The following is a 19,607-nucleotide window of genomic DNA, read 5'->3' on the forward strand; positions in this document are numbered from 1 at the left end:
AACAGTTCCTCAGCATGTGAGCTGGAATCAACAAATGGCTTAGCGTAAAAGCTAGCGAGAATATACATACAAAGATGCAGGTCGAGAGTCGTCACTGTTGCGCGTGGGCAAATTAGGATCCGAGACTGAACAAAGAAAAGAGGAAAGCTTATATAGGGAGAAATCAAGGAGAACCAGGTGTGTAGAAAAACGAGGAGCAGGTGAAATCAATGTGTAACCATGGTAACGGACTAAACAGGAAGTAAGTGGGTCAGAAGAGAATGAAACAAAGATGGAAAAATAAACATGTGAAGATCTGAGTCACAGATCGCAACAGTATTCCCCCCCCCAAAAAGACAGATTCCAGATGTCTCAAAGAAAACAAAAACAAATAAGAAACAACTTGAACCCCCTCCCCAAAAACAGAGTCCACAAACGAAGGGAGGGCGGAGGGAGGCCACGGTGGAGGGTCGCCAAGTCGTGTGTCCCCGAATCCACCGAGGACAAGTCAAGTGGCGGCGGCGGATGGAACGCCGCTGCCGAAAAAGTTTTGGCGGGCGACCTCGAAAAGGCCACATTAGTGGCCGCATCGCAGGATGAGGTGCCCGGCGAGGCGGACGACCCGGGCACGGCCACATCCGTGGCCGACATGGAGGAGGGAGTGTCTGGCGAGGAGGATGACCTCGCAGAGGCCACGCCCGTGATCGACGTGGTGGACGACGCCTCAGCACCGAAATCCCAGCAGGCTTGGAAGCAGCAGACGAGGGTGCGGGGACTGCAGCCAAAGCAGGCCCGAGTGCAGCTGGCGAGGATGATGCGGGTGCTGCAGCCGAAGAAGGCGTCGGAGGCGGCCTGGGAGCCGCAGGAGTCGTCGGAGGCGGCCTGGGAGCCGCAGGAGTCGTCGGAGGCGGCCTGGGAGCCGCAGGAGTCGTCGGAGGCGGCCTGGGAGCCGCAGGAGTCGTCGGAGGCGGCCTGGGAGCCGCAGGAGTCGTGACTGGTGTGAGCTCCAGCCTCATCGTCGGCGCCGGTGTGGGCTCCAGCTTCTTCGTCGGCAGTGCTTGGCGGCGTGGAGCTGGTACCGGCGCTTGTCGAGGAGCTGGCACTGGAGTGGGCTCCAGCCCTGTCGACATAGGTGAAGGTTCCAGCCCCGTCGTCGACGCTGGTGTGGGCTCCAGCCCCGTCGTCGACGCTGGTGTGGGCTCCAGCCCCGTCGTCGGCGGTGCTTGGCGGCGCGGAGCTGGTACCGGCGCTTGGCGGCGTGGAGCTGGTACTGGAGTAGGCTCCAGCTCTGGAGCTGGTACTGGAGTGGGCTCCAGGCTAAAGTCTGTAACTGGTATGAGAACCAGTTCTGGGTCGGAGGCTGGTGTGAGAACCAGGTGGGAGTCTAGTGCTGGCTTGAGAACCAGGCTAGAAACATTTTCTGGTGTGAAAACCAGGCGAGAGTCTAATTCTGGCTTGAAAACCAGGCGAGAGTCATGTGCTGGTGTGAGAACCAGACTGGGAGCAGTGCAGAACACCGGTGGTGGAGGACGTGCTGGAGGTAATGACCTCGCGAGTCCGAACACCGGTGGAGGAGGTCTACAAGGCCGTTGAGACTTGGCCGGGGGAAAAACAGGTGGAGGAGGTCTACAAGGCCGTTGAGATTTGGCCGGGGGAAAATCAGGTAGAGGAGGTCTACAAGGCCGTTGAGACTTGGCCGGGGGAAAAACAGGTGGAGGAGGTCTACAAGGCCGTTGAGACTTGGCCAGGGGAAAAACAGGTGGAGGAGGTCTACAAGGCCGTTGAGATTTGGCCGGGGGAAAAACAGGTGGAGGAGGTCTACATGGTGGCTGTGGTTTAGAGGGTAGTATCTGTGCTACCTCCGTAGCACAGCTATAGGTCATAGCCCCTTCCTCCAGACGGGGATCCCAGACCCGTTCCCTATGGTCAGGGACTGACCTTAAGGGAGGGTGGTGGGAGGCTTGGAGGCGGGCCGACTCCTCCCCTTTAATTTGTCCAGAATTTCCTTTAGAAAAGGGAGGAAACACCTTGGACTTGGCCGGAGAATGAGGTTTTAAAGGAGGTGTAGGAGAAAAACTAGGTGACTGAGGTTGACTAGAATAATGAGAAAAAATATCCTGATAATTACGTATTTTATCATAAATGTTATTGGTATTCGAAAAAGGTTGGGAATGAAAAGTACTGTCCACAATATAAAAATCTTCTGAAAAAATGTCATCAACAGAGGCCGGTGTTGCGTCACCGGTGGGCGTTCCCCAATTGACGTCATCGCTTGTGTCAGAAAAAGTGTCATGGCAGCTTAAGGAATGATTTGAAAAAAAACAAGCAGGATTACCGGTAATGACGGGTGAATCCTGGACGGGGTGAAACTTGCTGTGTCCATGGGGAGGAATAAGTGGTGCTGGAACATTACTGCCGTGCGGGGGGCCTCTCCACTGGACCCCCCGCCTCTTCGGGGCAGCGCGAACGGCTTCGGAGGGGACTTCAGGCCCACAGTCAAGTCTTTCCTGCTCCCAAGCCACGAGCTCCAACCACAAACCCAAGTCGAAGGGTTCCTCCCGTGGTTTCGACGCGGAAAAACATTTTGATGCTCGGATCCTACTGTGACGCTTGTGTGGCATTGTAATGCCGGATTGGTTCTTCCGGGGATGCGTCGAAGCGATGAACACAACAAGGTAAGTTATAAATGGATTTATTAAATAATAAAAGGCTAGGAACAAAAACACTGCTGTAAAGAGAAAGCAAACCAAAAACAGAAAAACAGTTCCTCAGCATGTGAGCTGGAATCAACAAATGGCTTAGCGTAAAAGCTAGCGAGAATATACATACAAAGATGCAGCTCGAGAGTCGTCACTGTTGCGCGTGGGCAAATTAGGATCCGAGACTGAACAAAGAAAAGAGGAAAGCTTATATAGGGAGAAATCAAGGAGAACCAGGTGTGTAGAAAAACGAGGAGCAGGTGAAATCAATGTGTAACCATGGTAACGGACTAAACAGGAAGTAAGTGGGTCAGAAGAGAATGAAACAAAGATGGAAAAATAAACATGTGAAGATCTGAGTCACAGATCGCAACAGTAAATACGCTTTGGAAACCTAAGCGACGGAACGGCACTTGTACTTCCGGTTGAAAGCCCACTCTAAACATAAGGGCAATGCAGCAACTTCAGTGAGTGAACTCATTCAAAAGATGGCACCATAGCACAAACAATGGCACGACTATTCCGTGTCTTCGCTTCTTCTTTTTTAAAAACTGCAATTGCTAAATTTGCATTAAGACCGTCAGCAAAGAGAAATCCATAAATCGGTTGCACCGTTGTATAAGCCACTGGGTTCAAAGCATAGGAAAAAAAGAGCGACCTATAGTCCGGAATTTGCGGTACAGGCATGCAACGCAGTCTGACAAAACAAGCCACTACCGAGCAAGTAACTTCTCTAAACAGATCAGCTTAGCGATCTTAGTGAGCTAATTTCTTCCACTATCCTGTGGATTGTTATTACAACATGGTTGGCAGGGACCTCTGGAATATCCTAACATGTCATTAGTATCACTCGACCCCATTTTTGGCTTTACCACACACTCTCTGGAAATAGATGTAATTTAAACTTAATTTGGTGGGGTTTTACTGTTGTCAGGAGACATGTCATTTCAGTGAGAGATTACTTGCTTATTAAATAGCTGACTGCCGCTTTGAAGGGATCGTATTGTGACTTTATTGGGATTTTACAGGATTTACAGAATTTACAGGACACCTTAACATTTTTTCTTAGTCATTACAGGCATAGAGGGGTTTATGTACATGTTTTCATTGTAAACTTTACGCCAGGGGTGTCAAACTCATTTAAGATGGGGGGGCCACATGGAGAAAAATCTACTCCCAAGTGGGGCCGGACAGGTAAAATCACAGCATGATAACTTAAAAATAAAGACGACTTCAGATTGTTTTCTTTGTTTAAAAATAGAAAAAGCACATCCTGAAACTGTACAAATAATAATGTTGTTGTTTTTTTTACACTTACATTTTGCGGTTAATAGTATTCTATATTTATTTGTCATTATTAATATTTTCTAAATAAATGATGTGATAATGTTCATCAGTCCACTCTTTGGTGTTCATTTTTAATCTATCAAGATAAAACAATTATATCAAAATTGTTTGTTATTTATGTAGTTTGATCATTTTTCTCAACGGATGCACTAACATCATGTGGTTTATTTTGTACATTTGTAGCATCATCTACAAAGATACAAATAATTGCTATTGCGACATCCAGTGGACACATCAATAACAGCAGTTTCTTTATAAAAAATTTTTAGGTTAATTTTTATACTTAGCAAACTCATCCCGCGGGCCGGAAAAAATGTGTTCGCGGGCCTGATCCGGCCCTCAGGCCGTATGTTTGACACCCCTGATTTACATTGTGTGTTTAAGTGTGCTGGAACTGATTGCAAGCAGCTATTTAACCAATATGGCGCATTAAAGGTGCATTCATTTTTAATAGCTCACTTCAAGGAACATATTGCGCAAGACCATGTTGTGAGTTGTCCAGTGAAAGGTTGTACGAATAGTTTCAAAATCAAATCCTCATGTACCGATCATATGTCTCAGAAACACAGGCATTTTTACAAATACTAGAACTGATGACGGGGCAGCACGGCGGAACTGTTGATAGTGTAGTGCCTCACAGTGAGAAGGTCTCGGGTTCGATTCCCGGGCAAGGGGTCTTTGTGTGTAGTTAGCATGTTCTACCTGTGCCTGCATGGGTTCACTCCGGGTACTCCGTAAATTCAATAATTGATTTTGTAAACCAGTTAACAAAATACTCATTTTTTTATAGTAAATTACGGTAAACAAAACAGTTAGACTTAGACTTAGACAAACTTTAATGATACCTAAGGGCAATTGTTACACACAGTAGCTCAGTTACAAAGGGTGGAAAGGACAAGGATGCAAAGGATAATGCACACAAGGGCACAAAAAGAGGGCAAAAACAAAAGGTGTAAGGTAAACTAAACTGTACCATAATAGCAATATAAATATAACATTTATGTAATATTTACATATTATATACAGTCACGGTCAAAAGTTTACAAACACTTGCAAAGAACATAATGTCATGGCTGTCTTGAGTTTCTGATCATTTCTACAACTCTTAAGTTTTTTGTTTGTCACAAAAACATTCATGAAGTTTAGTTCTTTTATGAATTTATTACGGGGCTACTAAAAATGTCACCAAATCTGCTGAGTCAAAAGTATAATATTTGGTTACATGTCCCTTGGCAAGTTTCACCACAATAAGGCGCTTTTGCTAGCCATCCACAAGCTTCTGGTTGAATTTTTCACCCCTCCTCTTGACAAAATTGGTGGTAAATGTGTTGCTTTTCTGACATGGACTTGTTTCTTCAGCATTGTCCACAAGTTTAAGTCAGGACTTTGGGAAGGACATTCTACCTTAATTTCAGCCTAATTTAGCCATATCTTTACCACTTTTGACGTGCGTTTGGGGTCATTGTCCTGCTGGAACACCCAACTGCGCTCCAAGCCGATGATTTTAGGTTGTCCCGAATAATTTGGAGGGAATATTAATTGTCCCATTTACTCGCTGTAAAGCACCAGTTCCATTGGCAGCAAATCAGGCTCAGAGCATAATACTACCACCACGATGCTTGACTGTAGGTGTGGTGTTCCTGGGATTAAAAGGCTCACCTTTTATCCTCAAAAAATATTGCTGGGTATTGTGGCCGAACAGCTCATTTTTTGTTTCATCTGACATCACATGGACAAAGATAGGACCTTCTGGAAGAAGCCATGGCATTATGTTCTTTACAAGTGTATGTAAACGTTTGACCACGACTGTATACAGTAAATAATATATACAATATCCATCCATCCATCCATCCATTTTCCACCGCTTATTCCCTTTCGGGGTCGCGGGGGGCGCTGGCGCCTATCTCAGCTACAATCGGGCGGAAGGCAGGGTACACCCTGGACAAGTCGCCACCTCATCGCAGGGCCAACACAGATAGACAGACAACATTCACACTAGGGCCAATTTAGTGTTGCCAATCAACCTATCCCCAGGTGCATGTCTTTGGAAGTGGGAGGAAGCCGGAGTACCCGGAGGGAACCCACGCATTCACGGGGAGAACATGCAAACTCCACACAGAAAGATCCCGAGCCTGGATTTGAACCCAGGACTGCAGGAACTTCGTATTGTGAGGCAGACGCACTAACCCCTCTGCCACCGTGAAGCCCATACATACATACAATATATAATATATATAATATCCACTGTAAGATCCATACATTGTGACTGTATTTTTTTTTTACAGTGAATTCCTGGCAACTATTTTACCGTTACTCTTAATTGTGCAGTTTTTTTTTTTTTTAACAGCGTAAAACACTCATCCAACACCTCCCTTTATTCTCAACAGACAAACAGAATGAGCTGGAGCTGCCGTGTCCTGTTCCCAAGTCCAGGGAAAGGAAGCGGAGGCAAGGCCAGCAGCAACAGCAAGGTGGAATGATGACTCAAATCGGGGGGGTGAGGAAGGTCGGCTACTCACCCTGTATCTCCGGAAGCACCAACAGTCGCTTTGGAGTCAACACGGACCAGGAAGAACTGCTGTCTAAGGTAGCAGCTTGACATTTGAAGAAGTAAAACTACCAATAGGTAGAAATTCTCACATTCTTCTGTATATTGTGTCCTCTTTACCAGGATCTGGAGGGCATCAGTAAATGGGGACTGAATATCTTCAAGGTGGCAGAGCACTCTCACAACCGGCCCCTCGCATGCATCATGTACGCCATCTTTCAGGTGTGTCCTCCTCGTCTTCCTCAGGCCAGGGGGAGCTCGCACACAGTCGGAAAGGGCGAGGCGGAGACCACCTTACACAGCAATATGCCAAAATAAAGCAAGGACATGGGGCAATATAGCTCGGTTAGTAGAGTGGCCGTGCCAGCAACTTGAGGGTTCCAGGTTCGATCCCCGCCATCCTAGTCACTGCCGTTGTGTCCTTGTGGAATACACTTAACCCACCTGCTCTTGGTGCCACCCACACCGGTTTAAATGCAACTAAGATATTGGGTTTCACTGTGTAAAGCGCTTTGAGTCACTAGAGAAAAAGCGCTATATAAATATAATTCACTTCATTAATTTATTGCTTGACAAAGGCACAATTAACTTATATTTGCCAGTGATTAGCTTCTTGAATCAAAATAGTGCACAACTTGGCTACAACCAACAACCAGGTAGTGACCTCTATTTAATAATACAACTCTAACATTTGACAACCAAATAATTAAACAAGGTGACTCTGTAAAGAATCTGGGTATTATCTTCGACCCAACTCTCTCCTTTGAGTCACACATTAAAAGCGTTACTAAAACGGCCTTCTTTCATCTCCGTAATATTGCTAAAATTCGCTCCATTCTGTCCACTAAAGACGCCGAGATCATTATCCATGCGTTTGTTACGTCTCGTCTCGATTACTGTAACGTATTATTTTCGGGTCTCCCCATGTCTAGCATTAAAAGATTACAGTTGGTACAAAATGCGGCTGCTAGACTTTTGACAAGAACAAGAAAGTTTGATCACATTACGCCTGTACTGGCTCACCTGCACTGGCTTCCTGTGCACTTAAGATGTGACTTTAAGATTTTACTACTTACGTATAAAATACTACACGGTCTAGCTCCAGCCTATCTTGCCGATTGTATTGTACCATATGTCCCGGCAAGAAATCTGCGTTCAAAAGACTCCGGCTTATTAGTGATTCCTAGAGCCCTAAAAAAGTCTGCGGGCTATAGAGCGTTTTCCGTTCGGGCTCCAGCACTCTGGAATGCCCTCCCGGTAACAGTTCGAGATGCTACCTCAGTAGAAGCATTTAAGTCTCACCTTAAAACTCATCTGTATACTCTAGCCTTTAAATAGACCTCCTTTTTAGACCAGTTGATCTGCCGCTTCTTTTCTTTCTCCTATGTCCCCCCCTCCCTTGTGGAGGGGGTCCGGTCCGATGACCATGGATGAAGTACTGGCTGTCCAGAGTCGAGACCCAGGATGGACCGCTCTTCGGGACCCAGGATGGACCGCTCGCCTGTATCGGTTGGGGACATCTCTACGCTGCTGATCCGCTTGAGATGGTTTCCTGTGGACGGGACTCTCGCTGCTGTCTTGGATCCGCTTGAACTGAACTCTCGCGGCTGTGTTGGAGCCACTATGGATTGAACTTTCACAGTATCATGTTAGACCCGCTCGACATCCATTGCTTTCGGTCCCCTAGAGAGGGGGGGTCGCCCACATCTGAGGTCCTCTCCAAGGTTTCTCATAGTCAGCATTGTCACTGGCGTCCCACTGGATGTGAATTCTCTCTGCCCACTGGGTGTGAGTTTTCCTTGCCCTTTTGTGGGTTCTTCCGAGGATGTTGTAGTCGTAATGATTTGTGCAGTCCTTTGAGACATTTGTGATTTGGGGCTATATAAATAAACATTGATTGATTGATTGATTGACTTGTCCAGGGTGTACTACGCCTAATGCCCAAATGCAGCTGATATAGGTTCCGGCACCCCCCCGCGACCCCAAAAGGGACAAGCGGTAGGAAATGGATGGCTGGATTATGGCCGTTAGTGAAGAAAAATCCGTAGAGTAGTCGCACCGTTTTATAAGCCGCAGAGTTCAAAGCATAGGACAAAAGTACGACAATACAACAGCAATGGGAGGTTGATATAGCACAGACCGTATCATAACAGTTGTTATTGTTACATTAAAAAATGTAAATCATATTCAAGCAAGCGGCACTTAAAAAGGTCAACTAACTAACTATTTTCTCTGCACGTCATACACAGGAGCGAGACCTGATGAGAACTTTCAAGATTCCAACGGACACTTTTGTGACGTTCATGCTGACCCTGGAGAGCCACTACCACTCTGACGTGGCCTACCACAACAGCCTGCACGCCGCAGACGTGGCGCAGTCCACTCACATCCTCCTGTCCACACCAGCACTGGATGTAAGTGTGTCATATTTTTTTTTAACACAACACACCCTTTCATTGCCAAGCCTAGATAAATATAACTACATTGTGAAGCTTGTAGGCAAAAACTCTGCTCTGAATTAAGGTCGACGCCTTTTTGTTTGGGTTTTAATTAGGCTGACAGCAATGACGTCAAACATTCTGAAACCGCATGCCAGACAGTTGATACAGAAAGGAAAGGGCCGTCCTGCTCAGCCAGTTTACAAAATGACTCTAATTGTTTTATTCCGCCTCCATCCACATGCAGGCTGTCTTCACCGATTTGGAGATCTTGGCAGCTATTTTTGCAGCTGCAATTCATGACGTGGATCACCCGGGAGTGTCCAACCAGTTCCTCATCAACACCAGTGAGTCTCTTTTTCATTTGGTTTTGTCAGTAAGTATCGTATTTTACGGACCATAGGCCGCACCGGATTATGGGGCGCATTAAAGTGGTTATATAACGATTTTTACTTTTTTATTTAAAACACTTCCTTGTGGTCTACATCAGTGGTCCCCAATCTATCGGGCCGTGGCCCGATTGGTACCGGGCCGCAGAAGATTTGTTTTATTTTTTATTAAATCAACATAAAAAGCACAATATACACTTACAATTAGTGCACCAACCACAAAAACCTCCCCTTTTCATGACAAAAACGTCCCTTTTTCATGACAAAGAAGAAGAAAAAAAAAAAAAAGAAAAAAAAAGGACCCCCCCCACCCGGGCCGCGGATACAGAAAGGTTGGGTGGTGGTTCTTTGGTCAAAATGTTGCATAGATGATGTTGTACAGACCATTTTCAAGTCGCTTTAGGGGCGGTCTTATTTACGTGCCTCCACTTCGACAGCGTCTTCTCCCAGTCATCTCTGTTGTAGCGGTGTAGCGTGCAAGGACGGGAGTGGAAGACATGTCAAAAGATGGAGCTAACAGTTTTAATGACATTCAGACTTTATTTGAATCTATAACGGAGCAGCATCTCCTCATCCGGAAACAACAACAACGCCCAAAATGTGAAAAACAGTCCGACCGGAACTCTCTAATAACTAAAGAACCTTGGGTGAATAATGTATACTCACTACACAGGTATGTTTTGGCGCTTTCATGGCGAGTTTACTGACATATAAAAGTAAGAACTTTACACTACTTTATATTAAGAAATGGCAACCGCGGAGGATGAATGTCCCATAACAAGAAGATAGAGGAAAAGGAAGAATGCTTACCGTCTACAAAGGCGGATGCGTGCAAATTTTCAGGACTTATGCAGATCCCAAATATACATCAGCAGGTACCAGGAAGTAAGAAAAGTTATTTTGCATAATAATGCGAAACAAAACACCCGATAAAAAGTTTGCTAATATGTGGCCTTTTGCGGTCCCTATACATAGTATTACTCGTATGTTGAAGAGTACGTCTGACTACTGTAGCCATAAGGCGCCGAGAATCCATCAAGCGGTGCGGCTTCATAGCTTTTTGAGCGCCGTGTGCAATGTTCCATATTCTCAATGGAACATTTAAAGTTTTGGTGTTGTTTACTGGCGTCATATTGCAGTCTACACATATCTCTTATGTGTGACTGCCATCTACTGGTCACACTTATCATTACACCGTGTACCAAATAAAATGGCTTGGAAGTTGGTAAGCACCACCAAAATGATTCCGTACATTAGGCGCACGGGCGCATTGTCGAGTTTTGAGAAAACGAAAGGATTTTAGGAGCGAATTATTAGTCTGAAAATTTCAGTAAATATAATTTGCATAGAAATGATAAGAAACATTTTCAAAACCGAAGCATCGGGTACAACAAAACTAAAACAGGCACTGAGAAACTCCACATGAATGGTTGGACACATTACATCATTAAAAGTTCGATATATATAAAAGACGTTAACCACTGAAGAAGAACGCCAGAAAACCCCTTCACATATTTAAAGTCGATCAATCTGTTGAGATCATTTTTAGATGATACTCCAGCTTCTTAGTATACAGGTACAAGCTTTTGCACGGTTTGTGAGGCTCTGCCTCCAAAGACAACCGTGTGGGTGTTTCGGGAGACGTTGTATGGTTACCATAGTTACCTGAGCTCCATTTTCATTTCCCTGTCATCCCTGCTGCCGCAGACTCCGAGCTGGCTCTGATGTACAATGACGAGTCGGTGCTGGAGAACCATCACCTGGCGGTGGGCTTCAAACTGCTGCAAGAGGAGAACTGTGACATCTTCCAAAACCTCACCAAGAAACAGAAGCAGTCTCTCAGAAGGATGGTCATGGACATGGTGAGGTTATTTCCCACTTCATTTGGGACTCACCGAATTTTTTTGGTCCTGTATCAGGGCGTCTCCCAGATAGCAAAAAGGGATTGAATCAACATTGAAATTTGTGACAATGAAAAGAACATTGAAAAGACAATGAAAACATTGATAGCTATAAAGAACCATGAAATAATGGAAAATTTTCAACAAATTCTGACATTGAATCAACTGTGTTTTAACAATGAAAAAACATTGATTCATATATATATATATATATATATATATATATATATATAATACTGTATATTTACCTATATATATATATATATATATATATATATATATATATATATATACAGTGGGGCAAAAAAGTATTTAGGCAGCCACCGATTGTACAAGTTATCCCACTTAAAATGATGACAGAGGTCTGTAATTTTCATCATAGGTACACTTCAACTGTGAGAGACAGAATGTAAAAAAAATCCAGGAAATCACATTGTAGGAATTTTAAAGAATTTATTTGTAAATTATGGTGGAAAATAACTATTTGGTCAACCATTCAAAGCTCTCACTGATGGAAAGAGGTTTTGGCTCAAAATCTCACGATACATGGCCCCATTCATTCTTTCCTTAACACGGATCAATCGTCCGTGTCTCTTTAGCATAAAAACAGCCCCAAAGCATGATGTTTCCACCCCCATGCTTCACAGTAGGTATGGTGCTCTTGGGATGCAACTCAGTATTCTTCTTCCTCCAAACACGACGAGTTGAGTTTATACCAAAAAGTTCTATTTTGGTTTCATCTGACCACATGACATTCTCCCAATCCTCTGCTGTATCATCCATTTTGGTATAAAATCAACTCGTCTGACCAAAATCCAACATTTAATCAATTTCTTTTGACGATGGTTGAGAGAGTTATTTAATATTGATTCAACAACAGTTTTTCAATCGTTGAAAAGGTATTGATTTTTCAACCGCAACCAAAAATCAACTAGTCCGACCAAAATCCAACATTGAATCAATGTCTTTTGACAATGATGAAGAGATTTATTTAATATTGATCCAACAACATTTTTTAATAATTGAAATTATACCTATAATAGAAAATTTAATCAACATTTTTTTTTTTTAACCGGAATCAAAAATTAACCAATTTGACCAAAATCCAACGTTGAATCAATGTCTTTTGCATTCTCTCTTCCAGGTTTTGGCAACTGACATGTCGAAACACATGAGCCTGTTGGCCAACCTGAAGACGATGGTGGAGACAAAGAAGGTGACCAGCTCTGGGGTCCTTCTGTTGGACAACTACACCGACAGGATGCAGGTAAGCGGCAATGGTCACTTGCTCGGAGAACACCAAGAACCACTTCTATAACCGTTATTTCCTGCAGGTTCTACGCAACATGGTCCACTGTGCAGACCTGAGCAATCCCACAAAACCTCTGGATCTGTACCGACAGTGGACGGACAGGATCATGGACGAGTTCTTCCACCAGGGAGACAGGGAAAGGGAGCGGGGGATGGAGATCAGCCCCATGTGTGACAAACACACGGCATCAGTGGAGAGGACCCAGGTAGAGATGAGACATGATAACACATAAAAGACTGGAAATAGTAAAGAAGTATCATATTTTTCGGAGTATAAGTTGCTCCGGAGTATAAGTCGCGCCTGCCGAAAATGCATAATAAAGAAGGAAAAAGACATATATAAGTCACATTTTTGGGGGAAATGTATTTGATAAAACCAAACACCAAGAATAGACATTTGAAAGGCAATTTAAAATAAATAAAGAATAGTGAACAACAGGCTGAATAAGTGTACGTTATATGAGGCATAAATAACCAACTGAGAAGGTGCCTGGTATGTTAACCTAACACATTATGGTAAGAGTCATTCAAATAACTACAACATATAGAACATGCTATACCTTTACCAAACATACTGTCACTCCTAATTGCTAAATCCAAAGAAATCTTAAACGTCTAGTCTCTTACGTGAATGAGCTAAATAACATGACTTGATATTTTACGGTAATGTGTTAATAATTTCACACATAAGTCGATCCTGAGTATAAGTCGCACCAAAACTATGAAAAAAACTGCGACTTATAGTCCGAAAAATACGGTGTTGGTGCTCAAAAGAAGTGATTCACATTTGAAGCGTGTTTATTATTTAAATTGATTCGTAATTCTAAAAAATCTAAAGGACATGTTTTCATGTCTTTCATACGTCAGCAACCAAAAGGAGCGTTTGTAACCTGTAACCTGTTTTGCAAAGGTCTTATTATCATTACTATCATACATTACATTGCCAGAATCGCTTTGAACAGAGAAACCTGTTCAATCGAGAATCGAATATGGATCGAATCGTCACCGAAGAATTAGTCACTCTCAACTGCATGCTGTATATCATGGGTGTCAAACTCTGGCCCGCGGGCCAAATCTGGCCCGCCGTGTAATTTAATTTGGCCGTTGAGGCAATATCAAATTAACATTAGAGCTAGCCCACCGGCACTATACAGCGGTAGCGCCACTCTAACACCGCATTTACCGCTAATACTCATACTTGCCAACCATCCCGATTTTCCCGGGAGACTCCTGAAGTTCAATGCCTTTCCCAAAAATCTCCCAAGGCAATCATTCTCCTGAATTTCTCCTGATTCTCCCAATATTGGGGGCGTTCCCTAAAGGCACTGCCTTTAGCGTTCTCTACAAACAGTGCGGAAAAAGTTAATGTTGATATTTACCTTAGAAAGCTGCAGATAGAAAAGAGGCATTACATTTTTTATTTCAATTTTATTTAATATACCATTGATGTTTTTTGTTAGTTTTTTAAAGTTGATTTTGCACCATTAAGTTATATAAGCGTTGCTTGTTCCATATTCAGTGTTAAAGCAAATCAGTGTAGCAAACTGAGCAATAATTAACAATTTATTTATGCGCTTTCTCTTACTATTTGAATGTTTGATTCATTCATTATTGTTATTTTATTTTCAGATGTATTATTAGTCTGTGGAAAAACTTTATTTTGATATTTACCTCATAAGGCTGCAAATAGAAAAGAGGCATTCAGTTTTTATTTATATCTTATTTCATATGCCATTGATATTTTTAAAATTATTATTATTATTATTTTTGAAACTCGATTTTGCATGCCACTATAAAGTTATATAAGCATCGCTTGTACAATATTAAATGCAAAACTTGTTTGGGTCCCTATTAAAAGGTTAATTTGTTCAACCTTGGCCCGCTGCTTTGTTCAATTTTAAATTTTGGCCCACTCTGTATTTGAGTTTGACACCCCTGCTGTATATGAATGCTAAACAAGAAAAACAATATTATGTGCACAATAGAACAATGACAGTGAATAATGACAACAAAGTCAAGTAAACAGGTGTGGTGAATTATGTGGTTAAAGCAACCGCTGCAATAAAAACATCATTGCTATGATTCGCTGCCTGGATCATAGTTCATTTACGTTTTCGGTTCACTTGTGTTTTCAGCACCTTTTGAGAGTTTGTGTGTCTCAGTTGCCATGACGACAAATTACATTCACCTGCCTCTGGTTAGGTGGGTTCTTCCGAGGATGTCGTAGTCGTAATGGTTTGTACAGTCCTTTGAGACAATTGTGATTTAGGGCTATATAAATAAACATTGATTGATTGATTGGTTAGTGTTCGGGACATGCACCTGTTGCCTGGGCACTAATCAGAGGGCTGTTTAGTCCATTCCCTGGCTTCACTCGGTCTGGGTTCCTAGTTTTTTTTTCATACAATAGATGACAACTTTTGTTTCCTGCTCTAAACCCACGCTAGGCTCTTTACTTGCTAGCTCTCATGCTAATCCCTTTGGTTTTGCCTTCTGTGCTCTGAGCACGTTTTTGTTTCTTCCCGTATAGTTTATTTCTTAAATAAATAATTTCTTATCTGCACGCTTTGTCCGAAGCCCGATCTGCATTCCTGGGAGAACAAACCCCGCATCACGATGCGACCCGGTCGTCACAATCAGTTATTTATTTTACTTTCAATGCTTAAATCTGTAGTGGAGCAGTTCAAGTACCTAGGAGTCTTGTTCACGAGTGAGGGAAGAGTGGATCGTGAGATCGACAGGCGGATCGGTGCGGCGTCTTCAGTAATGCGGACGTTGTACTGATCCGTTGTGGTGAAGAAGGAGCTGAGCCGGAAGCCAAAGCTCTCAATTTACCGGTCGATCTACGTTCCCATCCTCACCTATGGTCATGAGCTTTGGGTCATGACCGAAGGGATAAGATCACGGGTGCAAGCGGCCGAAATGAGTTTCCTCCGCCGGGTGGCGGGGCTCTCCCTTAGAGATAGGGTGAGAAGCTCTGCCATCCGGGAGGAACTCAAAGTAAAGCCGCTGCTCCTCCACATCGAGAGGAGCCAGATGAGGTGGTTCGGGCATCTGGTCAGAATGCCACCCGAACGCCTCCCTAGGGAGGTGTTTAGGGCACGTCCAATCGGTAGGAGGCCACGGGGAAGACCCAGAACACGTTGGGAAGACTATGTCTCCCGACTGGCCTGGGAACGCCTCGGGATCCACCGGGAAGAGCTAGATGAAGTGGCTGGGGAGAGGGAAGTCTGGGTTTCCCTGCTTAGGCTGCTGCCCCCGCGACCCGACCTCGGATAAGCGGAGGAAGATGGATGGATGGAGATGGCTTAAATCTGTAGATCAACTTCCTATCAGTGCGTTGATTATACGTGTCTATTATTTGTGTTTGCTTGTTGATTTTATGCTCTTTTTGTCATAGGGAACATAAGTTTCCCCACAAAAAAAACATTTCAAAGTGGAATATTAAATGTGAAGTCATTGGAACTTTGACTTGGTCAATAAAACACAAATAATCCACAAAAACACATATTTTGATTCATTATATTTTTTTCAGCAATGACAGTTTTAAAGAAAAAAAGGCTTTGCGTTATTAGAGTCAACATTGCAACTTGCCCTTGTTATATTCCCCCTGTATGCTTATTTATTCCAGGTTTTTTTGGTCTAATGTTATTTTTCAAATGTGCCACGGATTGCCGCACTTTGCACACCCTTGTCTTCCAGGTACTACCTGTAAAACACCTCATCCTCAGTGACGTCTCCGTTTATCCCTTTCAGGTGGGCTTCATTGACTACATTGTGCATCCTCTGTGGGAGACGTGGGCAGACCTGGTCCACCCGGATGCCCAGGACATCCTGGATACGCTGGAAGACAACAGGAACTGGTACCAGAACATGATACCGCAGAGCCCCTCGCCTCCCTTCTACTCCAGCAACAGAGAGGGCGGCTCACACGGGGACTTGGAGGGGGACCCTGTCCCGAGCAGGTTTCAGTTCGAACTGACGCTGGATGACCAGGAAAGCTTCGACTCAGAGATGGAGACGGCGGTCTGCGACGCCACGGCGGAGACCTGAGTGGTCGATTAGAGAAGGAACGCGGCATCTTTTTTTGCTGTTTTGGCTTCGTTTCATTGCAGTGGAGCAATCCTGCAACGTGGCTCTTTGGGGCTTCCTGGCTGAAAGGGGCTTACTGAAAACGGGGCAGCCCTGCTCAAGAGGCTTAGAAACCCTCCAGCAGTTTGTTTTGGAGCCCCCCCCCCCCCCCCCCCCCCCTCCCCCCGGGGGAAGATGTTGGGCGCCTTCTGTCCAAACACGGAGACTTGGGAGTATCCTAGCTGCCACTGACAGAGTGGACAATGTACATTTGTGTACTGGGACAAGTGAAAATTCCAAATTTGCACCTCAGGATGTTTGTTGTATTCCTTCAAAACAACTTTGTATTGTGTTTGGACTGGATGTCATGTGGTTAAATGTCCAACCAAAATGACTGGTCAGCAAGTAATTAATATTCTTTTTTTTTTTCGAACATGTTTTTTTTTACAACCATGCCCTTTTATAAGTGTATTGATAATTTATTGAGCACATCCATGTAGCTGTAAAGTGTGTAACGTTTTCTACGGCCAGGACATATCTGTCCCACACAGACTTCCTACTGATCTGGCAATAGGAAAAACTCGTCCTCACTGCGCCTCTAAAATCACTTTTGACTTCCCAGCACACTTTGCACTTTGTGGCCAAAAGAATCGTGGGTAAAATTATGCTCATTAACATCAGTTTCTATTTTTTATCACAAATTACCACCTACTGTAAGCAATTAAGTAACTCGTCCAAAGATCAATTTGATAAGATTCTGCCGCCTTGTAAAAGTTATCAAAAAAAATAAAAATAACATTAATTTTAAATATAAAACATCTGATTGTTTCTAATTATCAGCCAATATGAGTAAAGCAGGTCAATGACCATGAATTGTGGGTTGAAATGAAACCAGCACAGCATTGACCTATTTCAAACAACCGAAAATGCAACAGACACAAACGGTCAACACGCATGGTCGCACATAACACAACCTGCTCATTGAACTTTGTGGATATTTAAATCTTTTGCAATGCATGATGGGGAAACATGCAAAAGACTCTCTCCGTGCTAATTTTAGCTACATGATATTTCTGATTGGCTACAAAACTTTAAGGAGGTCGTCACAGATGTAAACAAAGTAGGAGTTGAACTTCCACATACTCTTAATATCCAATTATATTAATTGTATATCCATTATATTAATATAATATGTACACGTGTGTATATATAAAAATATATATATATATATATATAATGTATATATGTAGTCGAGGTTACTGTGGTTTATCCATTATGCAGTGCTCAATACCAGGGTAGAGCGAAATATACGTTACGTCGGGAAAAAATACAGAGGCTATTTCATCCCTACAAGCCTGTGACATAGACATAGAGGTGGCTTGTTGGGATGAAATAGCCTCTGTGTTTTTTCCCGACCTATTATATATATATACATATATATATATATATATATATATATATATATATATATGATTATAAGTTTTTATCATTTTTGTTTGCTTGTTGATTTTATGCCATTTTTGTTATAGGTAACGTTATTTTTTTTTTTTAATGGCAAACACACAGCATATGTTATATTTCCCCCCCAAAAAACATTTCAAAGCGGAATATTCGATGTCAAGTAATAGGAGCCTTGAATGGGTCAATAATCCACACCAACACTGATTTGGATTCATTATTATTTTTTGAGCAATGACAGTTTTAAGGGGGGAAAAAAAGGCTTTGCGTTATTAGAGTCAAATTCGCCTGCATGCTTATTTATTCCACTTTTCGGTCTGATATTATTTTTCCATTTTAGAATAAAAAAAATCTGTTTCCTATGACAAAAACGGCATTAAATCCACAAGCAAACAAAAATAATAAAAACTTATAACTCCCAATGCGGCCACCAAATCAACATATTCAGTCATCCTTGGTTTATAGGACAAGGAACAATTCGGTTAATCTCTTTTTAATTATTTCTCTGACAAAATCCCATAAATTTGTCTCAAGCTGAGCTATTCCGTGTCGGAAAAGAAATTAGTGTCTGCCTTAAAAAGTCAATTTCCTTCCATGAGCTCACACACTAAAACACCTGCTGTGGTTTGCAGCCCCACCAGTCCTGTATACTCTGACTTATACCAAACTGTAGACACTTGTATGCACACTTAAGACACCTGTCGGCACTTTTTTCTGACGGTTCTGCAGCTGGTTGCCGATCCGTCCGACGCTACCTTAAAGGTACCATGTTGTGAAGTGGAAGGGGCAGCACCGAGGCGTGAACGTGGTCACGTGATCGCACCCGGACATGAACTGTTGACCCCTCAGCTGTGTGTAACACTGTATTTATTATTCCCTTCCATGTACAGTATGCTATTGATATTGATGACAAATGGTCACTGTGTGTTTGTTATTTATATGCACGACCATGTGTCGAATCAGTTCGACTGGTTTCCCCTGGTGGTTGTGTTTTATTGTGCTTCGGACATTTTAGTTACAAGACCGTGACGTTATGCAGTTCCATTTGCGACTGTACGTTTTGGGTTCGTATGGATCCACCTCCTTTTGTGCACGAGAAGTTTTGTTTTGCTCAAAGTGCAGTATCATGTGTACAGTGAGATTTTCAGTGTTTTGGTCAAATGCTATATAATGTGCTCAACACATGTTTTCTATCAGGTGAATAAAATGAGCATGTATCACGGACATTATCTGACTCTTGATTTTTTGGGGGGTTGGGAGGGTGGTACAATGAACGGGCATTAGTGTTGCGAATCGATGTGTATGCGTTTTTTATTTTTTTTATTTTTTGGTCCTGTCCAGCTTCCTCCCACTTCCAAAGACATGCACCTGGGGATAGGTTGATTGGCAACACTAAATTGACCCTAGTGTGTGAATGTGAGTGTGAATGTTGTCTGTCTATCTGTGTTGGCCCTGCGATGAGGTGG

General features: G+C 43.1%; 1 protein-coding gene across 3 annotated transcripts in view; it reads left to right on the forward strand.

Moving 5' to 3' along the window:
• LOC133545251 (cAMP-specific 3',5'-cyclic phosphodiesterase 4B-like) overlaps nt 1–19,367 on the forward strand; it is a 49,167-nt gene extending 29,800 nt beyond the window's left edge. For all 3 annotated transcript variants that reach the window (XM_061890642.1, XM_061890643.1, XM_061890644.1), the window contains exons 3-10: nt 6,413–6,612; nt 6,697–6,795; nt 8,823–8,987; nt 9,259–9,358; nt 11,108–11,262; nt 12,446–12,568; nt 12,636–12,818; nt 16,369–19,367. In XM_061890642.1, coding sequence (XP_061746626.1) covers nt 6,413–6,612; nt 6,697–6,795; nt 8,823–8,987; nt 9,259–9,358; nt 11,108–11,262; nt 12,446–12,568; nt 12,636–12,818; nt 16,369–16,665 — 1,322 coding nt within the window. In that variant the 3' untranslated portion in view covers nt 16,666–19,367. The remainder of the gene's footprint in view (nt 1–6,412; nt 6,613–6,696; nt 6,796–8,822; nt 8,988–9,258; nt 9,359–11,107; nt 11,263–12,445; nt 12,569–12,635; nt 12,819–16,368) is intronic.
• The last annotated feature ends 240 nt before the right edge of the window (nt 19,368–19,607 follow it).

Source organism: Nerophis ophidion, linkage group LG28 (assembly GCF_033978795.1).
Source record: "Nerophis ophidion isolate RoL-2023_Sa linkage group LG28, RoL_Noph_v1.0, whole genome shotgun sequence".
In the NCBI taxonomy this organism is placed as follows: Eukaryota; Metazoa; Chordata; class Actinopteri; order Syngnathiformes; family Syngnathidae; genus Nerophis; species Nerophis ophidion.